At 53.4% G+C, this 22,787-nt stretch overlaps 1 protein-coding gene across 5 annotated transcripts; it reads right to left on the bottom strand.

The window, feature by feature from the left end:
- Positions 1 to 647: 647 nt before the first annotated feature.
- Znf385a (zinc finger protein 385A) lies at positions 648 to 22,777 on the bottom strand. Of its 5 annotated transcripts, none has more exons than XM_015493573.2 (8): positions 22,683 to 22,777; positions 16,019 to 16,152; positions 6,951 to 7,061; positions 5,142 to 5,304; positions 2,912 to 3,154; positions 2,387 to 2,556; positions 2,076 to 2,171; positions 648 to 1,957 (listed from the first exon to the last, which is right to left on the bottom strand). In XM_015493573.2, exons 1-8 carry the CDS (start codon positions 22,690 to 22,692, stop codon positions 1,727 to 1,729), a joined length of 1,158 nt encoding a protein of 385 aa, XP_015349059.1. In that variant the 5' UTR covers positions 22,693 to 22,777; the 3' UTR covers positions 648 to 1,726. The 5 variants fall into 5 exon arrangements, with proteins under 5 accessions (XP_015349059.1, XP_048658807.1, XP_048658808.1 ...); XM_048802850.1 differs by lacking the exon at positions 22,683 to 22,777 and adding an exon at positions 17,226 to 17,334; XM_048802851.1 differs by lacking the exon at positions 22,683 to 22,777 and adding an exon at positions 16,824 to 17,039.
- Between the last annotated feature and the right edge of the window lie 10 nt (positions 22,778 to 22,787).

Here is a 22,787-nt window from a genome sequence, read left to right on the forward strand (position 1 = left end):
TTCTAGCATATCTGCAAACGGCAGTCTCAGTGAGTTATAGTCTTGACATACATGAGCTCTCAATGAACCTTTAAAAGATTCGAGAGGGTTCATTTTGCAGATGGGGAAACTGAGGTCCAGAGAGGCTAAGACTGGCCTGAGGTCACTGGATGGAGCCAAGCAAAAACTAGAGCTCAGATCTCTAGGCCCCTTCCCCACTTCTTTCCGTGCCCTGTCTTGCTGGCATGGGTTTCCCACCAGATTCACAAAAGCCTGGATTCTTTCCTTTGTTTGAGACTAGGTCTAAATCCATTTCCCTGGAATCGCAAAGCTTATCAAAGGAGCGGCTTAGCCTAGGGAACACTCCTTTTCCCTGTCGCTGGCGCCGCCTAGTGGACTTGTGGCAAATTCTAAACAGCCGAGCTGCAATCCCAAACCTGGACTAAAGATTCCTCTGGACTAAGTTTACACTAGCGGGGTGGGATGCAAAGCTAGACTGCGCTAGCTTTGCACAAGTCTCCTACCTTGCCTCCTCCCAACTCCGTTTTCCTATCCCCCTCCTCTTCCTGGCCCCCTTTCGGCGTGTGGGTCTCCTTCACCCTACAGATACATCTCCCGATCAAAGTGCTCTCAAGTTATTGGGCAAAGACAGAGGCTGAGTCTTGAGGGCGGAGGGCAGAACGAATCCAGACTTTATTGTCAGGGAGAGGGAAAAGAGGAGGGCCAGGGTTGCTACATTGTCAAGCAGAAGGAGTTGATGGGGAGGGAAGGCCTGTTGTGGCCATCTCCCTCCCGGGTTGGAGGCTGGAAGGGCTGACAATACAGAAACCACAGAGGGGTGGGGGTGTCACGCCCCCGCCCGAGTTGTGCAGTGGAGGGGACAGCCGTGAGGTCTTGGAGCTGGGATGGGGGAGGCTACAGACTCGGCAAATCCTGCGGAGAGGGAGGGGGCGGGGGCGAGGCTTCTATTGCTTTTTGCTCACAGTTTTGCGGAAGGCGAGGCGGGGGTGGGCTTGGACTGGACACCCCTTGCCCCCCTCGGTACCCCTTGGGCGATGGGTGCTGGTGAAAAGAATGGAACCCGGACTGGGGAGGAAGAAGGCTAGGGAAGGGTCTATGGAGGCATCTCCTTGGTCCCACCCAAGTGCCAGAGATGCCACCAAGTGCTGCCCCTTGCATTGGGCCCGGCTAGCCCTGGGGCTGGGGCATGGTGCGGGGCGGGCACAGTGAGGTTGCCGGCGGTAAAACCAAAGTGCTTATGAGGGACCCAGGATCCCGCTTGCCCCCCTCCCCCTGCGGAGGACGGGCGTGTTCACGGAAGCGCTTCAGTTTGGGGTAGGGGGCCGGAGTCCCAGAGTCCGCTTATTGCCAAGAAATCCATTTCTGCCCCTCGGGCCCCGACCATGGCTTGTGAACCCCGTTTTGTGCTAGGTTTGGGGGGGAAGGGCTGGATGGACATGGCTTTTGGGAGGGGGGGTGTCTCCAAGGGGGCTCGGGGTGAGACGGCCCCCCCTTTTCTAGGGGAGAGGGAAGGGCAGGGGGCGGGGTTCCCTGAGATCTGGGGTGTTGCCCCCCCTTCTGAAGGCCCCCCTCCCCCACTACCCTCCCCTTTCCTGGAACCCCGTACCTCGGGGTGGGGGGGAAGGAGAGATCATTCAGGGAGCGCCGGGAGGGGCGGGCTGGGAGCCCGGAGGCCTGGGTCCCGGCTGGAGGTGGGGGGTTGAATGGGAGGGGACAGGGGTTGAGGTCAGTAGGGGGAGAAGAGGATGGGTCCGTGCGCAGTTCGGATGGGTCCCGGGGCCGGGTGGAGCAGGGGGTGGGTGATCGGCGGTCCCTGCAGAAGAGGTGCAGCCGGAGCTGGACGCAGGGACAGCGGGGAGCCTGCTGCCGCTGCCATCACCGCAGCCACTGCCAGGGGGCTCGGGAGCAGGCCTCCGGCTAGGGACTTGGGCAGCTCCTTGGAGAAAGTCAGCGTGCCCTGAAGCCAGAGAGCGCAGGGAGGTCAGGCGGCGGTCCGTAAACCCCACCTCTCCTGGGGCCCCGCCCGCGTCCCTCTTTCCAACCCTCCGCCGAGTTTCCCAGCGCCCTGGCCTCACCGCCAGCTCCCCGGCGCCCCTCGGTTTCTTGTGACGGCTCAGTAGTGGGTTGGGCTTCCCGGCCACGCCGTCTCGGTGCCGCCGGCTGGAGATGTGCTGAGGAAGCGATTGGGTGGTGGGTTGCGATCCCCCAGAAGAAAGCAACCGCCACGGGGCAGGGCCACCTCGCTGATAGCCCAGTTTCTGGGTCCATTCCCTTTTTTAGCACAGGGGTAGGAGCCCGAAGAAGGGGCCTCACGCAAGCTCTTTGTTCTCCTGACCACTCAGCGGGTGGAGCTTCCCAGAATTCCTGGGGAGGGCCTCAGACTCACCTGTTTCAGTTGGACCTCCGAGTTGACCTTGACATTGCAGATCTCACAGTGGAAGGTTCGGTCTTGGGCAGGAGCCTCTGGTTCCCCGGGGGTGGGAGGCCCCAGCCTAGGGTAAGCTTTGATGGGCCCCAGCCCACTTCGGGCCTCCAGAATTGTCTTGTGCTTAGTACCTGGATCCCGCAGAGGGCAGGAGGTAAGGGGTAGAGGAACAATTTCCAGGCCTACTAGACCTTAAATACCCACATTCCCAGTGACAATACTGGGAGGGATTTACAAGTGTGGGGTTTTTCTGAGCCCCTTGGGTTCTTCCTAAACCCAAGGTGGGACAGAGGAGAATCACAAGTGAAAAATGTAAGGTGGAGGGGGAGCTGAGGCAACAGGGGGCTAAGGACAGAGGGAGATGGCTGGGGAAGAGACAGCCTCATAGGTCTTGGAGGCTCCGGGGGACGTTGGAAGCCAGGGACTCAGGATCTAGGAGGCAGGACGGGCAGAGGACTGGAGAATGTGATTGGGGACAGTCCATACCTTTGTTATGTGCCTCAAGCTGGGACAGGGAGTTCACAGCCACCTTGCACAAAGCACAGTAGAGCAGCCGTTTGGCTTTCTCCTCCTCTTCCTTGCTGCCCCCAGGCAGGGGAGCTGAGGCTGAAGCCCCGCCTTCACCTTTGATTACACCCCTGCCAGTTTCTGGAACACTTGGGGGGGATGGGGAGCCAGGCTGTTTCTCTGGGGATCCTGGGGCTGGACCCAGTCCATTTTCCGTGGAAACTGTTGGGGTAAAACATGGGTCACCCAGATAGTTCCTGGAGAACATTCTTCATGTGGATACCTAACCCCATTTCCTGGAGGGCAAGGGCCCAGGAGTCCCCACCCTGTGACAACATGCATGTTGTCATGCATGGGTCAGAGCCAGATGTGGTTCAGTTGCCACAGGCTGGGTGTGAGACTCCAGTGCCTGGCTCATTCTCCATGAGCTAGGAATGGCTAGGGGGAGGGGTCTGGCCCCACCAGCCTACCTTGAGGGTAAAGCTGGAAGTCTGCCAGCCAGAGGGTGAGGCATAGAATAAGGATTCATCCCCCAGTGGCCTTCTAGCTGTTGGAAGGGGCAGAACCAGGACGAGGGAGGGCCAGGAGAGAAGGATGCAGGCATGGCAAAGGGAAACAGAAAGAGCAGAACCAGAGAGGAAGAAACAGGGATGCAGGCTGCTCTATAATTCATGGCTCAATTAAAGATGCACAGGCCCCAGGCCTCAGCACTGTGTTCTGGCCTCTGTACAGGGGAAACTCTAGCGCTCCCATTCTCGCTCCAACAGACGATCCAGTTTCCGGGTCAAGAGGAGGACTGCAGTGGGGGTAGGGAGCTGTTGGGAAGGGAACTCCTGACCCCTGCAGATGTCCATTTGTTTGTCCATCCTATAATTCTTCCGCTTATTTCTCTTACTCATTTCTGACATCCTCCACCTTCATCCCAATCCAGACAGCACATCCACTCCCATTCTGGATAGGACTTCATGGTTTATGAAAGCAGGACAGGCATAGTTATCTTGCTCTGTATCCTCAGAAAGTATAGGAACTAAATGAAGTAATATGTGTCAGGTACCTAGAACAGTGCTATGCAAGAAATGTTAACTAGTCAGATATGGTGGTGCCGGCCTGTAATCCCAGCAACTCAGGAGGCTTAGGCAGGAGAATCAAAAGTTCAAGGCCAGCCTCTGCAACTTAGTGAGGCACACAGGATCTTAGCAAGAATCTGTTTTAAAATAAAAAGCAAAAAAGGGCTCCATTCCCAGTACCACACACAAAAAAGAAAAGAAATGTTAACTATCTCCTACCACCACTACTACCACCAATGTCCCTGCACTTTACAGAGATGTTAAACTGAACCAACATGATCAGGCTAGGAAGCAGGCAGAGCACAGTTAGGACTCAGGCCCGCCCTTCTATCTGTGGACGCCTGAGGATGGTTCCCAGTGTGTGTGTGGTGAGAGTGGGGGCGTGGGTGGTGCACAGGCTTGTTTCTCATTCTTCTTAGAGTGAGGCAGGAAGGGCAGGCCAGCATAGGAGGAAATGGGGACAAGGGGGATGTTAGGTCTCTCTGGAGCTGGCCATGACTGCCACTGGATGTGGTAATCCTAGGATGGGGTGGCTCATATCTTCCTGTCTCTATATTCCCTCTTCCCAGTCTTTTGAAGTTGAGGATGGCCACTGGCCATGAGGGAAAAAGAACTTCGGAGCTGGTTTTTGTAAACCTAGAAATGACCTCAAAGATCTTAAAAGTCTCACTCTCTTATTCGCCAGAAAAGAAAACTGGCCCAGAAAAGTTCAAAGGTCTACCCGAGATCATCTAGGGAGTTCCTTGGGTTTCTCGGGTTTAGTCTTCTTTGAGGAGAGTCCCAGCAGGGCAGGTACTCAGACATCCCGGATTCCCTCACCCAGCATGAAGGGGCCTCTCTCTGGATTGGATGGTTCCCTTTTTCTTGGGGAGGTTTGCCAGGTGGCCTCACCCTAGCCCCTCTCTGAGTCACTGAGCAGAGAGGACAGACAGTGGGGACTCTGTTGAGAGGAGCTGGGGCAGGGGGTGGGGGTGACAGGATGGAAATTTTACATCACTGTGCTTGGCTCCAGGACCCACCTTGAGTGGGAGTGGGGGTGGGGAGGGAGGGAGGGAGGGAGAGAGAAGCAGAGGAGAGTTCTGGAAATGGGGAGAGAACAGAGAAGACAGATTAGTTGAAGGATGTGGGGGATTCAGACACACCTGGGCGGGGGGCTATGCCTTCCCCATTTGGGGGGGTGCTTCCTGGTAGAGCTGGGTCTCCAGGTTCCCGGATGCCAGGCTCTCTGCCTCGGGTCTTGGCAGCCTCGATGCCTTTGACTCTTCGGGCGTGGCGGTTACCCTTGTAGTGTGCCTCAGCCTGACTCTTTAGGGATGGAAGAAAAAAATGGAATCTGAGATCAATTTTCATCGTCTGATCTCCCCACAGGGCTCCTCAGCTCCTAAGGTGGCTTCAGCGGGCTGCAATGAATCTCCCTGCATGCTGAGATGTACAGCCCCATGCTGATCAGTCTGCTGGTTCATGAACCTTGGGCAAACACCTAAAGTGTGAGTCTCTGGGACTCTTAGCCCAGAACTGTACCCCACTACCATACCCAGGGCCTGACTGCTGACTGAGGCCCTCCACCTAATCCTGGGATAGAGAGGAGGGGACCACAAACCTGTGGGAGAATTCTAAACTGGGAGGGACCTAAAATGAAGTCAGTTGGCATCCTCTTAGACCCTAGGCCTATGTCCTGCATCCTGTGCCCCCAGGATTCTGCCCTTGCTGCTTTTACTCTCAGACTGGATGTCGCAGGAGCTCTGATGCCTGGGTTCTATCCTGATGACTCCCCCTAGGTCTCATTTTCCGTGACTCCTCTACGGACACTCTAGAGGACCCTGGCCTTAAGCCCAGCTCTGGAGACAGAAGACAGCAGTAGAGACAGCTGTCAAAACAGAGCCACTGGATGGGGGAGGGAAAGGGAGGGCAAAGAGAGGGAAGAGCTATTTGCTATTGGCTCCCCACCCCTCCAATCTTGTTCCCTCCACCAGTGAGCAGAGAAAGGGTTGGTAGAAAGGATGCCTGGGGACCAAGCTAAACAGAGACCTAATGCTGGGTTGATCTTGGCTCCACCTACCCACCGCCTGCCCCTACCCTCTGCTCCCATTTGTACCCCTGCTAAGAATGTACAATCCTGGAGGCCCAAGGTCACTTAGACAGGGGTAGAAATAAAAGGTGTAGATAGGCAGGAAAGAACACTGGCAGCCCAGGGGGAGGGCGGTGGTGTGCAAGGCCCATGGCATGGGGTTTGTGCATGTGTATGTGTGTGTACTGGGTAGAGAAATAGAACATGCTTTTATTTCTCTACTCAGCAGAATGAGGCCCTGCTGTTTTTCTCCAAAAGCTCTCAGCACATGTACACCATGAAGTTCCCTCTAGACCCAAAAAGGAGTCCCAGTGAGTCTCAGAGGGAGGAGATCTGGATGGCTGGACACTTGGGTTTGGGGTGGCTTCTCTCCATGGGGAAAGTCCCATGGGAGGGGTGTAGGGGCCAGACTTGGTGTGTGATTTGGAGGGAGAAGGGTAGAAATGGGGTGTAGAGAAGAGGAAACCAAGGGGTTAGAGGGAAGTTAGTGGGCCCAGGGAGGAGCCTAGCAGAGGCCAAAGAGGACACAGGCTCTGCAGGGGAACCAATGACCTAACTCAGCCCTGCACCCGAGAACCAGAGGGCCAAAGGCCACACTCCCATCCAGATACTTGTGTTCTAATACCTCAGTCCCTGAGGGAGGGAGGAAGGGGTCAGCCTCAGAGGATGGGTCTACTTCATATCAAAATAAGTGACCTCTTATTTCCCTGAAATGCCTCCTAGTAGCTCTCACCTCTCCCACAGTGTCCCCACTCCCTGTTCTTCCCCTAACATCCCTTTAATCTTTGCCCCTCACCCAGAGTTCCCAGTCTCTACCCTCCCTCAAGGTCCCCTGGCTGCCCCCTCCCCCACCAAGGGTGGGACAAGCAGCTGGGCTTCTTACCTGAGAATTGAAGCGGATTTGACAGACATTACAGGAAATGACGGGCCGCTTGGTCTTGAGCAAGGGTCCCCCAAAAGTGTGGGAGAGCACAGCCTTCTGCACAGGGTCCATCTGTGGAGGCAGGCTAGGGTGAGCCAGGAACCCAGCATAAGTCCATCCTCCCCCAACTGGCAGCTGCTGGGTTAAACCAAGGTCTCAGAGCTTTTTCAGACTCTAAGCTCAGTTCCCTGATTCCTCTAGCCCAATCTTCATAGCACTGGAAGGGACCTGATCGAGGCATTGGACCAATGCTTCTATTTCACAAAAAAGTAGAAGTGGTTTGCCCAAGGTCACATCATGAGTTAATATCTGAGCTGGAACTTGATCCTGGATTCTTGCCTTGGTTCATCATACCATGAAGGTCCAATTCTGTCATCTTGACCTGTCTCCTATAGCTAGCGAATCTGCCAGAGGCTTGCTGACATGAGGGACCAAGGAACCCTAGACCTTTGGGCCTTCCACTGAAGCTTTTGAACCCTTTTGGTCCCCTTCTGGTGTAAGACTTTCTGTCAAGCCCAGCCTCTGGTTCCAGGAGACAGGTATTCCTCTCTTCCCATTTCTGGGACCCAGTTTGCCCTTAACACTTTTTCTCTGGACTTTTTGTTTTATTTTTTTGGTATCGGGGTTGAACCTAGGGGTATTTAGTCACTGAGTCACACCCCCAGCCCTTTGACCTTTTATCTATTTTTTTTTTTTTTTAATTTAAAGACAGGGTCTTGCTGCATTGCTTAGGACCTTGCTAAGTTGCTGAGGCTGGCTTTGAACTCATGATCCTCCTGCCTCAGCCTCTGGACCTGCCACGAATACAGGTGTGTGCCACTGTGCCTGGCTCTCTGGACCTTTTAAAGGCAGCACCTTCTAGAGAAAGTAAAAGAACCAGAAGAACCAGGCATGATGGCATACACCTGTATCCCAGTGGCTTGGGAGGCTGAGGCAGGAGAAATTGCAAGTTCAAAGCCAGCCTCAGCAACTTAGCAAGACCCTATCTCAAAATAAAATATATATTTTTAAAAAAGGGTCAGGGGGTGGTCTCAGTGGTTAAGCACCCCTGGGAGTTCAATCCTTGGTACAAAAACCAAACAAACAAATAAATAAATCAGAAGGGAATAGGTGGCTCTAGCAAATAATGGGGAATAAGAGGGGGACCTGGACAGTGGACAAGCCTAAGGCAGCCCAGTGATCTTCTGAATCTTCTTTCCCTGATCACAGGGCTTCTGAGAAGGGCTGTGGGCTGGGCAGGATTAGGGCCATCTCTGCCTCCACCCTGGGTCAGCAGATGTCTTTGCAGTCTCCTGCCAAGAGTTCACATGAGGAGGGAAGAGGATGAGAGTTCCTCTGAGGCTTTTTACTATCAGGAGATAAAGCCAGGGCCTAGAGGCATGAAAACTGCCTTCCTGAACAGCCCTCCTCCCCTTGGCCCACAGGCGGCCAGGGAGACTGACTGGAATGCAGTTGAGGCTGAGGAGGATTGGGTGATGGCTAAGACCTCTCATAAGAACAGACCAAATGAGGGGTGAAACCTTATCTTCCAGGTGAAAGTAAGTAAGACACATTGCTGGGGAATTGGGGATCCTTAGTTCCTTGGTTGAATCTCTGCTGGTGCCCAGGTTTTAGGGTTCCCAATGAGACACTGTGAGAGAAGGATCATGAAGCAGGGGCAAGTCTGGAAGCCCAGATGTCTGGACTTCCTTGCCTGCCCTGCAGGAGTCTCACCGGCTGGTTGGGGTTAATATCAGGAAAGGGGCTTTCAGCATCCCTTGTGAAATGAGCGGCAGCCTCACCTACTCTGCCTCATTTTGGCAGTGGTGGATGCAAGCACAGGACTGGATTCAGATAAGTGTCTGACAAGCATCAACCTCTTGACTGACCCTGGGCTGGAAGCAGCCTCTCTCAATGCTGTCTTTTCATAATCTCCCATCAACTTTCTGGAAGCCCCAGTTATGTTCAAGGAAAAGTCAAACAGGAGAGGAATGGATGTGTGTGTGTGTGTGTGCATGCGCGTGTGTGTGTGCGTGCACGCGCGAGGCAGGCTGTGATCAATCTGTGCATGGGTGGAGTGTGAATGAGTGTCATGTACTGTGTGTACATCTTTTATGTATCAACAGTTCTGTGTTGGGGGCTTTGCTGACACCACGAATGGTCAGGTTGTGTAATCTTCAGCTGTGTGTTTATCTGTGTAAATATATGATGTGTTTGGCAGAAAGAAAGACAGACCAAGTTGGAGACTGGCTTTAATCACAAAGGGGAGACAGACTGCTGCTCTCAGCTCCCAATCTCCAGGTCTAAGTCATTCCTATCTAGAGACCCCCCCCAACTCTGCCCCAGGGTTCTCCTAAACCCTGGGCTTCCTCACATGCTGGGTGGGGAATGGGAATTCAGCCCAGACAGAAACCCAATCTGGGCCAGGAAACCTAAGTAGAATGAAAACAGTAGGGAGAGAGGAATGGGATGCAGAGGGGAGGGCAGAGACTCCTGGTTCTGTCTCTACCCCACCCCATTGCCCCAGCCTATTCCCATGTGGGATAAGGACCCAGGACCCTGAGGATGAGATGTGGACTGATCATCCAAACCTCCACCCCTAACAATCCTGGCCCCACCTGGGTCCCTCTTCCAGGGTGAGAAAGTGACTCTTGCACAGACTTTTCTACAGGTTAAAGTCCAGAAACACCAACTGGGGGCATGGAGGGTAGCACTGGAGTCAGGCAGGCCTTTCCCACCTTTTCTTCCATGAACAGAGGAGACACCAAGTTGAAGGTGAGGACTTGTGGGCCCAATCCTGGTGCAGGTGGAATGTGAGCCACTGAAGTACTGCTCTGGGCCAAGGTCAGGAGGCCCCAGTGACCTAGATGAAGGATCCCTGGGGAGAAGTGGAGGCCAGCATCTCCCAGAGACCATCTCACTCTACAGCCTCTTCTATGGGATGTTGGCCTACACGCTGTCTGGACAAGTCCACCAAACAGTCCCAGCCCATGTGCCCTCCAACAGCAGATGTGAAGGGGAACAGCTTTCTGAAGCTGGGGCAAAGTGAATCAGGAAGGGCAATGGGGATAGAAGGGAGGAAACTAGATCATGATGGGGAAGCTCTGATTATATTTCCTTCCATTCCCCTTTATGTATTGGAACCTGCTGTCCCTTGTTTGACCACCCCACTTCCCCACCCCTCAAAAAGAGGTGACAAACCACAAGGGAAAGGGAGTGGAATCTCAAGGGTGGGAAAACCTGAGGAACAGGAAGGATTGACATGGGGAAGATAAAAAGAGCAGGTGGAAGCTGGTGGGGAAGGGGCGCTGGGCCAGGGCTGGTGAAGAGGGAGCTGAAAAGTGAGGTAATTTGAGGGTAGGTGTAGGACCTGCCTGGAAGTCTGAAGATCTGAGGGATTCCAAGGACCTGGGGACCAGAGGTTAGGGTATCCGGTATGGTGGCATAGTCTGGGGACACCAGCCGGGATCCTGAGGCTGGTTAGGGCCGCGCCGGTGTGGGGGATGGGCCGGACAACCCGCGGACGGGGCGCAGGGAGAGGTGGCCAGCCCCGCAGGGGCGGGCGGGGATGGGGTGGGGGGCGCTGCGGCAGCGCGGAGCCCGAGAGAGAGGAGGGGCCGGGTGGCTTACCCTGCGGGACCCTGGGGGCCGCGGCTCCATGGCCCGGGTGGCGGACCCGGGCGGGGGGCCGAGCCTGGCCGGCCGGGCAGGCCGGGGACGCGGCGCTGGTTGCCCGGGCGGCTCGGGGCTGTGAGGCCGGGCGGGTCGGGAGTCTGGGAGGCGGCGCCGGCCGGCTCTGGAGCCCGCCCCAGAGGCGGGGCCGAGGGCGGGGGCGGGGACAGGGAACTGGAGAGGAGTGGAGGGGGCTAGACCGAAAAGACTAGAGGGGATGTTCAAGTGCCGCCGCTGCTTCCCGGAAAGACCCTCTCCGGGCGAGGGGCCACTTGGCCCGGCGGCGTAGGCAAGGAACAGATGACCTAAGGGGCCTCCACTGGTGTTCCTTTTCGGGTCCAATGTTCCCACCAATCCTATGGTCGACTCTGTCTAGCTCGGACATTTGTCCTTTCTTTCACCTCTTCTGCCCTGATCCTCGCTCCTCTGCTGACAGCATTTCTTTCGAGTCCGCAGACGACCCATTCCCAGTTCCCTCTGCACACAGTCCCTGTGCTGCACCTTTTACAAGCCTCTTCCCCCGCAGGGGTGGGAAATCGAGTCCAGGTACCCAGGTGTCAGGCACTTCTCTCAGCGATTCCTTCCAATGATGGAGCTGGGCGGGGGCTGGCTCTCTGGACAGAAGCGACCTCAGACTAGGGAACACATCCCTAACCTCTTCTCACCCCCTCCCCTCGCCCGACTCCGGCCAGCGCACCAGGTTCTCTAAGCTTAAACCACGCTTCGTGCATTTACTGCCCTCTGGCGGTCGAGTGGGGACAGTACTGGGGCGTGAGCGGCAGGAAGGTAAAGCAGCCCACTCCCCAGGACACCTCGTTCTCTGTGGACAGGGCCTGGGATCCTACTATCTCATCTCCGGGTCTCATCCCCTCACAAATCTCCTAAGGCAAAGACATGACGGAACCAGGGATCTGGATCTAGTGAGGGGTTGCCTTTGGGAGATAGTGAGGGACGTCCAAGGGCAGAGGGAAGCAGTGGAGTACCTGGGAGGAGAAAGGGGAGACAGTAATGCAAGGAGGGTCTGATGGGTAGGAACTGCCTAGTAGGAAAGAGAGCTGGAGGTACCAGTCCACAGACCGCCAGAGGTGCCATGAGCAATAATATCATCTCCAGCAGCACCTAATGTTGATTGAGCCCTTGGAATGTGGCTGCTCTGTACTGAACTCTTTGCATGGATTATCTAATTTAATCATCACAACCACTATCTGAAGTAAGTACTATTATTATCTTCATTTTATAGACGAAGGAACTGAGGTTTAGAGAGGTTAAATAATTTGCCCAAGGTCATAAGCTAGTAAGTGGCTGAACTGGGATTTGAATTTAAACCTGGGCAGCTTGACTCCCAAGCCATGTACTTAACTGCTGCACAGTACTTCCAAAGGCCTGTCTGCAGCTTTTCTGCAGTCCTCATTCCCCTGCAGAATTTGACACTATTGGTGCAGCCCGACACACTCTCTCCCTTGGCTTTTCCAACTCTACAGGAACATATTTCCTCCCCCGCCCCCTCCAGTGGCTCCTCTGTTTCCTTTACTGAGCCTCCTCAGGTTCCCACTGCCTAATTCTGCTTATTCCTCAAGACTGAGTCCCTGACCATCCTACCTTTCTCTTTCTGCTCTTCCCTTAAATCAAAATAATAGCAATAACGTAATAATCATAGCAGCTGATACTGATTGAGCACTTAGTTTGTGCTAGGCATTATGATTATATAATACAATTGTTACAACTTTGTGAATTAGTACTATTACCATCCCATTCTCTGGATGATAAAATTGAGTTTCAAGGTGGTTAAATGTCTGGCCTAAGGGCACACAGCCAGTACAGTGGAACATCAATTCACATCCTGACCCTCATGTGCCAAAGATGGTGATGTTCAACACCCTGCTGCACTCTCAAGCCTATTTTTGCTCATGCCCTTAATTCTCTATCTACCTATCTATCTATATACCTATTTATTTATTACTGGTGATGGGAATTGAATCCAGGGCCTCATGCATGCTAGGCAAGTGCTCTCCATTGAGCTACACTCCCTTGCTGAGCTACACTTCCAGATCCCATGACTTCTTCTTTTTTTTCTTTTTCTTTTTTTGTTTTTGGTACTAGGGATTGAATCTGGGGTTCCCAGCCCTTTTTATTTCTTAATTTTGAGACAGGGTCTCAGTAAGTTGCTGAAAGTGTCATTAAGTTGCTCAGGCTGGCCTTGAACCTGCCTCAGTCTCCAGAGTTGCTGGGATGACAGGTGTGCAGCTCCACACCAGGCGCTCGTGGCTTTAAACAGCTCCACTAGAAGCAGTAGAGAGAGGAACCCTGTGGAACTCAGAAACCTGGGCTATTTATTTATTTATTTTTAAACAGAGAGCTCTTTTTTTTTTAAACATTTATTTTGTAATTGTGGGTAGACACAGTCCCTTATTTTATTTTTATATGGTGGTGAGGATTGAACCCAGTGCCTCATGCATGCTAGGCAAGCACTCTACCTCTGAGGCACAACCCCAGGCCCAGAATTAGATAGCTTTGCAACCTTAGACAAATCACGTAACCCTCTGAGTCTATATTTTCTTACCGATAAAATAGGGATATGGCACTCCTATAATCCCAACTATGTGGGAGACTGAGGCAGAAGGATCTTGAATTCAAGCCCATCCTGGGAAGATCAGTGAGACCCTGGTCTCAAAACAACATGAAAAAGCAAATAAATTTTAAAAATGGAGACAGTAATGGGCTGCTGAGACATGAGGGTAAATATATGTCAGGTATTCAGATAGGGGGAAGTATCCCCCACACCTTCTGATCCAGTTATACTCAACAAATGGCATTTTCTTAAGGGTTCTTTTCCAGTCCTTGTTCACGTGATTTGCTTCAATCTGGAACATTGTCTAAGGCCACTTTTAAAATCCTACTACTAATTCTTCAAAACCTAAATTATGGGCTGGGCACAGTGGCGCACGCCTGTAATCCCAGTGGCTTGGGAGGCTGAGGAAGGAGGATCGAGAGTTCAAAGCCAGCCTCAGCAAAAGGGAGGCACTAAGCAACTCAGTGAGACCCTGTCTCTAAATAAAATACAAGTAGGGCTGGGAATATAGCTCAGGGGTTGAGTGCCCCTGTTTTCAATCACTGGTACCAAAACAAAACAAAACAAACCTAAGTCATGTTACCCACTCCATCTAGGTTAAGCCTCTTCTCCTCTGCTCTCCTTTTTCCTGCTTAACTTTGGTTGGTCCCTTAGGTACTTCCATATCCAGCAAGTCTTGTTTGACACTGCCTTGGACTCCCATGCAAGCTAAAAGCCTCTGACACAGCTCCTCAACACCACAGGGTAACTGTTAACTTGTTATTATTCCTACTAAACTGTGAGGTCCCTAAGGGGGAGGACTGAGTCCTGTATCCCTCACACCAGGCACAGTGCCCAGCACATGATATATGCTCAAAATTTTTTTCTTTGGTTAAATTGAATTTTTGTTAGTGTTTCTGTGACAATATTCATAATCTTCCCTCTGTTCTACTGTGTACATATCTTTTTTCTTCTGAATATAAGGTCCTTTAAGAGAGGACTGTCTCATATTTACCTCTCCTGTCTGCATTGTACATAGAACTGCTTATAGTCAATACTCAATTTTCTCTTGTAAAATAAGAATAATAACAATAGCCGCCCCAAAGGGTACTATAAAGGTTAAAGGTTAAGATATGAAAAGCAATCAAATGTATGATATATCAAGATCGTTGTATTGTCACGAGCAACTAATAATAAATAAATAAATAAATTATACTAAAAAAAAGCTATGAAAAGCACTTGTAGACATTAAAATGCAATTGAATGTTGGGTTGGGTTCTTTTGGAGTTTTTGGAGAGTGGCTATGGAGTAATGACAATTCTATTTGGAGTCAGATGTTATGGATTCAAATTATATCTTGGACACATATTATTGTGTCAACTTATATAAATTACTGAACCCTTGCTGGATGTGGTGCATGTCTGTAATCTCAGCAATTTGGAAAGCTGACGCAGGAGGATCCCAAGTTCAAAGCCAGCCTCAGAAACTTAGCAAGACCCAGACTCAAAAAAAGAAAAAAAAAAAAAAAAAAAAAGGCTGGGGATATGGTTCAGTGGCTAAGCGCCCCTGGGGTTCAATCTCCAATACAGGAAAAAAAATTACTAAACTCTGCAGAACCTCAATTTTTGTTGTCCCATTTGTCAAACAGGAATATTAATGTCTACCTTGTGGGGTGGTTGTGAAGATGAAAAGGAGTTGGATAAAGAAATCCTGCATCCTCCAGCCAGTATGTGTTTGTGGCCAAGTGTGCTTTCAGGGTGAATGATCTGGGTTGAGTAAGGCTGATTCCCCCCAACCTTTAGCTTCAGCCCTCTCTCCAGGCCTCAAGTTCTAGTTGACTATTGCAGAGGCTGCAGTTCACACTTGCAATCCTCCTGCCTCAGCCTCCGGAGTTGCTGAGATTATAGGCACCCAGAACCACACCCAACTCTTGGACCTTTTTCGTTCAGCGTTCTCTGGGATCTCTCTCAGCGTGTCCCAAAGAGTTCAGCACTCTCCACCCAGACAGCCTCCTCCTCCAACCCTGCCTGTGTCCTGTAACTTCTTCCTCCCAGTCACTTAGGCCTGGACCTTGGAGTCATCCTTGACTCATCCTTTCTCTTCTCCCCCACCCCTGAACACCAGTTGGTTACCAGGCCTGTCAGTATGTCCTTGGAAACACCTCACCCTTCCCCCTTCCTCTTCCTCACCCTGCTGCTGCCACTGGCCCAGACTGACTTCCCTCCAGGCCCACATTGCTGGGGCACACTCCTGAGGGCCACCCTCCTCCAGTCTTTGCTCCCTTCTAGCCCCACTTCTGACTAGCCCAGTCACCTTCCTCCTCCACGGCTGCTCTTAGCAAATCATTCTCCTGCTCAAGAATGGACAGTGGCTCCCTATTTCATGTTGTAGTAAACAGACAACTTCACCAACCATCCAAGCCCTACCTACTGATCCTACCTACCCAGCTAGGGCTCTAGAGAGCTAGAACTTAAGCAGGCATGCGTGTCTTCCTGCTTATCCCCTCCTTCTGGATCCAGCATGTACACCCTGCCACCTCCTCACTGTCACTACCACAACTTGGGTCTCATTACTTCTCTGGATGGTCTGCCGAACACTGAGGACTAAGATCATTCAAACAAAGCACTCCATGTGTTGGTCGATAGCAAGATCTCAGTAAATATTAACTATTATTATTGTGGTTAATACTATACCAGAGAGCTGACAATACTTGTAATTGACTAGAAGTGAGGAAGATTAAGTTATAAGAAGAGAGAAAGAATTAAATACAGGAGAAGCAGAGGGCAGGGGCTGGGGAAGGAGGGTGGGGAAGATGGCGGCTGCTACTCACAGTGCTGTAGTTGAAGAGGCCCAGGGTGGGAGCCGGCTCCAGAGGGAAGGGCAGAATCTGTTTGAGGTCCAGTGGAGGCTGCATGATGGGGGGCTGCCGCAGCAGAGGGAGGGGCCCTGCCCGGCTCAGGCTGCCTGGAGGGCAGAGAAAACATTCTGTTAGGGTAGGAAGATTGAAGCTTGGGAACCCCGCCCAAGCCTGGCAGTCCCACTCCCTAGCTGCTCCCCCCTCACTCAGAAGTGTGACCCCTAGTGCGTGCACACGTGTGAGCAGTGTAGACACACTTCCCCTGCTGGCTCCGGAGCACTGGAGCAGGTCCTCCACTGTGGGCCTTCCCTTCTGGGTGGTTTTTCGCTTCCCCCTTCTCTATCCTCCCTCCCCCAAAGACCTGTGGGTATTTTACAGACCCAGGAAAGCCTAGACCTTCTTTGCAGCCTGCCTGCTGGACCCACAGGGACTCTGAGCCCCAAGTCCCTGGCCACTCCTTTCTTCCCTGGCATTCACTGCCTTCTCCCTGGATATTCAAAGGTTTGTTATCATCCCAGGAAGGACGGAGTCAACTGGGTGATTCATGCCACTCACTGCCCAAGGGGACCATGAAGCCAAGATCTGGGGCAGGGGCTGCAGAATCTTTCAGGTTCCCTGGAGTTATGATTTTGTTCCAATCATGACCCTTAATTAACTGCTCACCTCTCTGGAGGCAGGTAGCCAGTGGGTGGCAAATGCTCTGGGAAATGGATGGCCTGGGCCACCCTCTGAGGCCCCTCTCCAACCCTCCTTAGTCCTCCCAGACCCTTTGTCTCACCAGGAGTGCTCCGCTCCAGCTCTGCAGGAACAGCCACCACCCGGCCTCTGACCCCAAGGGGAAATGAAAGTGCAGGCCTGCTCTCCAACTGCCCTCCCCTGAAACCTTCTTCTCCCCACTAAGACATAGGAGGAACTCTACCAGCTTCCAAAGGGAGCCCTGAGCGCAGGGGCACCCAGACCCTCTGAGTTTCCTCTGGCCCAGCTGCCTTCTGCAACCCCACAGTCCCCCAGCTGCGGAGCTCTGGCTGCCCTCCACTAGTCCAGGCACCCCCTGCCAGCAACAGGGGTTCCCAGGAACAAAGCCCTGCTTGCCTTGCCCCGTCCTCCCTTGACCTTCCTAGGGCAGGGGATCCCCAGGATCCTCTCCTATTCCCTCCATAGAGACTTCCCTCTTTCATACCTTCAGTTTCTGGTGCCCGCTGCCCCCAGGCAGTGGCCTGGCCCTGGCCCCCCAGGGGCCTGGGCCTGACAATGTCCCCTTCCCTTGGTTCTGCCCTCTGCCCCCTCCCTTGCCATCCCCCTCCCCCAGCCCAGTCAGTAGAATCAGCCAATCAGAGTCCTGGAAAAGTGGGGCAGAGGGGAGGGCGGGGGAGCAGGGATTAGGGGAATCTGAGGCGAGAGAGAGGGGGTGGGGAGGGCTCAGGCACAGCTGGGGGCAGGGAGCTGGTCCAGAAAGGTCTGGAGGGGGTCTCTCTCTTCTACCCAGTGCCAGGACTGGGTGACCAGGGTGCCTCAGGCAGGGAAGGCTCAAGACTGCTGGGAGTTTGGGCTCACAAATTCTAGGGCCTGGAGGAGAGACTAGGATGCTTGGCTTTGGCCCTTAAGCTGCTGGGGGTCTGTATGTCTTGTGTCCATTTCCTCCTCTGACACCTTCAGGGTTGGGATGGGGTGGGCAAAGACAGACAGCAAGTGAGAGGAAATGGTAGCGTGGCAGAGCAGGAATAAGTAACTGAGGAAGAGGACAGAGACACTGCGAGAGAAGAGGGTCGAGAACCATGGAGATGGAAGAGAGTGAGATGCAATAGAGAACAGACACTGCTGAGAAGCGGGCGCAGAGCTGGAGGTTAGGGTGGGAGGGCCAAAAGGCGGAGGACCAAGAGCGGGAGAAAGATAAAGAGAAGAGAGTGAACAGAGAGACTAACAGCTTGGCCATCTCCCCTTCCCGATCTGTCCCCTCATGGCCTCTCCCCCTAGGCCCCACCCGCTTCTCTGCCTGGCACCCAAGGCCAGGGCAGCCTTAACGAGCCTCAGGAATGGTGACAGAAACCTGAGTGCTCCCAGAGTCCCCAGCATCCCGCCCCCACCCCAGCAGCTGGTTTGGGGCTGGCACTTGACCTGCTGGAGCACCAGGGACTGCAGAGTGGCTCTCCACCCTCTAACCTCCCACTCCTCACACCCATCTTAGAGGATAGAGCTGAGTTCCAGAAAAAGCCGCAGGAAAAAAAAATCGAGGAGCCACTATGTGCCAGGCAATGAATTCTGAGTATTATCACATTTAATCTCGGAGGTGACCCAGGCTATGAGGTGGCAAGGATTCTATGAAGGAGCTGATAATATTTTTTTCCACTTGACATGTGAGGAAACCAGGACTGAGAGTAGTTAAAAAACTTGGCTGATGTCACACAGCCTGTAAGTACCAGGGCTGAGATTCAAATCGAGATCTGTCGCGCTCTATAGCAAGTTCTTTCTCTGCTGCATCACTCCCAAAGGGCTCTAATTTAACTCTGAAGCAGAGATGTGAGCACAGGCTTCCATCTGGTTGAAGGATAGGATGGGGAGAGCAAGTTCCATGCATTTCCTGGGGTTGGAGTCCTCATTTCAACTCCAGAGGGGATAAAACAAAACAGGTACAGCCACTCAGTTCCCTGTGGCCAGTAGCTCATCTTTTCCACTGGTGTGAACCTTGGGGTGGGGGGAATGTGAGAGAGGGGTGAAATAAGAGTGGAGTAAGGGAAGGACTAGAGTGGACAACTAGAGATTCATTTTCTCCTTTCCAGATTCCTGTGTCCTCCCGCTCCACTCTGAAATCTGAGGTGTGGAGAGGGGCAGATGGCAGCTTATGGGTTCGGTGGGCAGAAACAGACTTCTTGGTTTCATGTAGCTCAAGCCTCAGGCTCTTCCCTCCCCCTCCTTTTTCTTGTACTAGGCATTGAACCCAGAGGTGCTTTAGCACTGGGCCACATCCCCAGCCTGTTTTTCAAATTATTTTGAGACAGGGTCTTGCTAATTGCTTAGGGCCTTGCTAAAGTTGCTGAGGCAGGCTTTGAATCTGCAATCCTACTGCCTCAGCCTCCCAAGTCACTGAGATTACAGGTGTGCCTCACCACACCTGGCTCCCTCCTCCCCATTTTCTGAGAAAACAATAGGTGCCACTTTTTGAGGGCTTACTATATGCCGGGCACTTTATATACATGGTCTTCCAGTGCATGATCCCTGTGCACTAGTTGGGTGGCTAGCTGGTTTCTCTGGCTCTTTCAGTCTCATTTCTCATCTGTGAAATGAGAACAGTACCTGCCTCACAGAGCTGATGAGAGGATTGAACAAATCCATGTCAAGTGCTGGCGTGCCACAATGAGAGCTCAATAAATGTTTGCTGAATAAATGAATTCTCATCTTATAGATGATGACAGCTGGCTCAGAGAGGGAGTTATCTGACCAAGGTCACACAGCTATTAGGGCATTTGAACACTCCTGGCTCCAGAGGCAGAGCTTTTAAGCACTACATTTTTTCTGGGGGAAGGAAAGGGGAAAAGACAAGACTATAGGAAGGGCCAGGTGATCAGGAACTGAGGTAAAAAATTTGGGCTTTTGTCATTGGGCTGGGTGAGGGCTTCAGGCAGGTTTGGAGGAGAGAAGGAGAGTAAATTGGAGTGTGTGCAAGTGAAGCACCCATGTTAGGCAGGGCAGGGAGGAGCTGGGGCCTGGCTGGGGCAGGCTCCTCCAGAGAGCAGCTCATTAGAGTAATTACCTCCCGCAGACGGAACCCCACCCAGCTCCATGGGGAATTGCTACATGCTTTATTAAAGACAGTTCCCAGTGCATTTTAGAGGGGCCAGCTCACAGCTCCTCGGATAGTGGACATCTGCCCATTTCCATACCCTGCTTAGCCACGGGCACTTTGATCTTACTCTGGATTCCCTGCCAACACTAACCCATCACCAAGCTGCATCTGGCTCCTCCATCCCACTCAGGCCTGGTCTCTTCCTCCTTCTCTTCCCCAGAAGTTCTGGCCAAGTTGGGAGGCCTAGCTCTTTGGCTTTCAGGTGGAGCCCCGGCCTCAGGCCCTGGTGGAAAGAATGGGAGCGCCTGCTGTGAGCTGGCTCAGGGTGTGGCAAAGCCTGAGTAGGCACAGGAGCTAGGAGAGGTGCTGGGCAGGGCTGGGAGTAGTGCTGCTGGTCTGAAGGGTAGGCCAGGTGAGACTAAGCTCAGAGAGAGGCACTGGGGTTAAGGTTGCAAGTGGTTAGGGCTCAAGGTGGCAAAATTCACAGGGTCAGCGCTGGGTTAGAATGGGAATTAGATTTTGTGGCCAAAGGGAGGAATTGAGATATCATCTCTCCATCTCCGTTTCCTTTTAGGCCTTTTGGCCTCTCTTCCTTCCCCAGAAATGCCTAAACCAGGGTGGGGAGTGGGTGGAAATCCTTGAGCTCCTGGGTCTTATCTTCTTGACCAAGTCCAATGTATCTGTCCCCTTCTGCCCCATCCTGGCAGGAGGCAGGTTGAGAGCTGGAAAGGCTTTGAAGTCAAAGATGAAAGAGACAAGGGGATGATTATGAACAACTACTCAAAACATCATCCCTAATAACCCCAGGGTGGGTGTGGGCAGGAGCAGGGCTTAAAGGGAGGAGGAGATTGGGAAGGGAAGAGCAGGGAAGCAGACCTCTGGGAAATTTGACTGGACGAGGCCTCCTCCTAAGTCCTGCCATTCACTGCACCAGGGACTCCATTGGAAAGGATGATGCAGAAAGGCTTGGAACTAGGAAGCTGAGCCCAGAACCACCTTAAACCTGGGACTCCAACTCTAGATCTTGAGCAGGCTGGGTGGGGACATCTTAGGGTCCCTCCAGGGCCACCTAGCACATGGACTCCGTGGTTCATTCTAAATGAGGCATTTAGAGCTGAATACCTTAGTGTGGGCCTGAGAGGGGGACCTGAGCCTGGCAGCTTACCCCACCCACCTCCTTCCTCAGAGAGGGCTAAGGCAGGGGCTGGGGGTAGCCCAGTGGTAGAGCTTGTGTTTATGTATGCATACATAAGACTCTGGATCTATCCTCTGCACCAATAAATAAATAAATAAAAATAAAATAAAAATTTAAAAAAAGACTGAGGTTTGAGGGTCCTGGCACGCTTCTCACCCCTTGGTAGCCTTGGCACAAGGAAGGAGTTAATTACAGCTTGAAGGCAGAGTGCAGAGATGGCACAGGGTGGAGGACCGTGCAGCCTGTGCAAAGGGGGTCTGAGTCTAAAGTGTGTTGGGGGTGTCCCCCTAGAGGATGGGGGTGGTATTCAAAGAGGGCTGTGGAATATCTTCCCCTACTAGAATACTCTTGGGGAAGAGGCAGGGAAGAAGTCATTCATGCCTTGCTTCTCTCATTCACTTGATAGATAGGATGGAGTGCCAGGTGGAGGGGAGTGAGACATGAAGTGGTGAGACAGCCACACAGGAGGAGGAGAGAAGGAAGGCGGATGGGCCTCTGCTAGTGAAGTCAATAGAGTAAGGGGAGGTCAATTGAAAGAAGAAAAGACAAGCAGAAAAATAGCAGAGGGTCTCAGGAGAAGGATGAGAGTAGGAGCCAGTCAAGCCCTCTAGGCATCAGCATGGATCCAGGTGTCCCCAGTGTGGGGAGGGAGACCACAGGTGTCTGGGCTTGGTGGGGGGCTCCCACTACAAACAGGGCACAGGAACCGGCCTAGCCAGGGTGGAGGGCAGAGGTCAGAGTAGGTCTGTGCACTACTGTGGAGGCAGGGCCCAGGGCAGGGGCCTGGAGCTGGAGGTGATGCGGAGTCCAGAGCACAGCTAGGCCCTCTCCTCCCCCATCCCTGGGGCTCCCTTCCCGATGTAGGTCATGAGGATGGGGTGGCTGTGGCTGACGGGCTGTCAGAGCCCAGCGGGAGTTCCCCTCCCCCAGTCTTACTTTCCCCATCACCCCTCCCTCTCCTGGTGCCCCCGGCCCAAGGCAGGGGTGGAGGGGAAGAAGGAAGACGGGAAGGAAGGGCCCAGGCAGCCAGAGCAGGGAGAGAGAGGGGCAGGTCCCGGCGTGTTGGGGCAGGATGGCTGCGGAGACAGGATCTAAGCCGCAGGAGCCCTGGGATGGACAGTTTCCCACCCTCTCTTCTCCCCAGCCCCCTTATCTTCAGCCCTCAGGTTCCCACCTCCCACCACACTCACCTCGAAGCTACACCCACCATCTTCTCCCCCCGCCCCCCACTTCCTCCTTTCCCTCTTATCCTGGGCCCAGAAGGATGTCGGAGTGTCAAAGCAAAGGGTAGGGGGAAGCGCTGAAGGGGACGGGTCCGAACCTTTCCCCCAACTCCACCAGGCCAGGACCAGCCCCCTCCCCCAGCCTCTCGTAGAATGTCATATAATATTCATGAGCCTCATGAATACGCAATGTTCTCATTATGGGGCGGGGGTCTCACTCCGTTCGGCCTCCCCCACCTTGCCGCTCTTTAGACCACCGGGAGAAGCGGCAGCTTAGCGAGGGGAGGAAGGGACCCCAGATGTGGAGCCAGATGAAGGGGGAGGGGGAGCCGGTCGCTGACTGGCGGCCGCAGTCACCGCGGTGCCGGGAGGTGGAGGGGGGTGACCCACTGAGAGGGACCCAGGAGCCGGGAGACTGGAGTCGCAGAGCCCACTCACCGAGGATCATGCTGGGGACCCAGGCGCCCGGGGTTCCGCGTCGCTCTGTCCCGGGGGCCGTTCTGGCCGGGCTGGGGGTACTGGGGGAGGAGTCGGGGGAGGAGC

The sequence above is a fragment of the Marmota marmota genome, unplaced genomic scaffold (assembly GCF_001458135.2).
Source record: "Marmota marmota marmota unplaced genomic scaffold, marMar, whole genome shotgun sequence".
Taxonomy (NCBI): domain Eukaryota; kingdom Metazoa; phylum Chordata; class Mammalia; order Rodentia; family Sciuridae; genus Marmota; species Marmota marmota.

Excerpts from the sequence above, each read along its gene's own strand:
- Znf385a (XM_015493573.2), bottom strand. Across the intron at positions 5,305-6,950 it reads AAATCCGCTTCAATTCTCAG|AGTCAGGCTGAGGCACACTA; the intron begins GTAAGAAGCCCA and ends CCATCCCTAAAG. Across the intron at positions 2,557-2,911 it reads GCTTGAGGCACATAACAAAG|GTACTAAGCACAAGACAATT; the intron begins GTATGGACTGTC and ends TGCGGGATCCAG.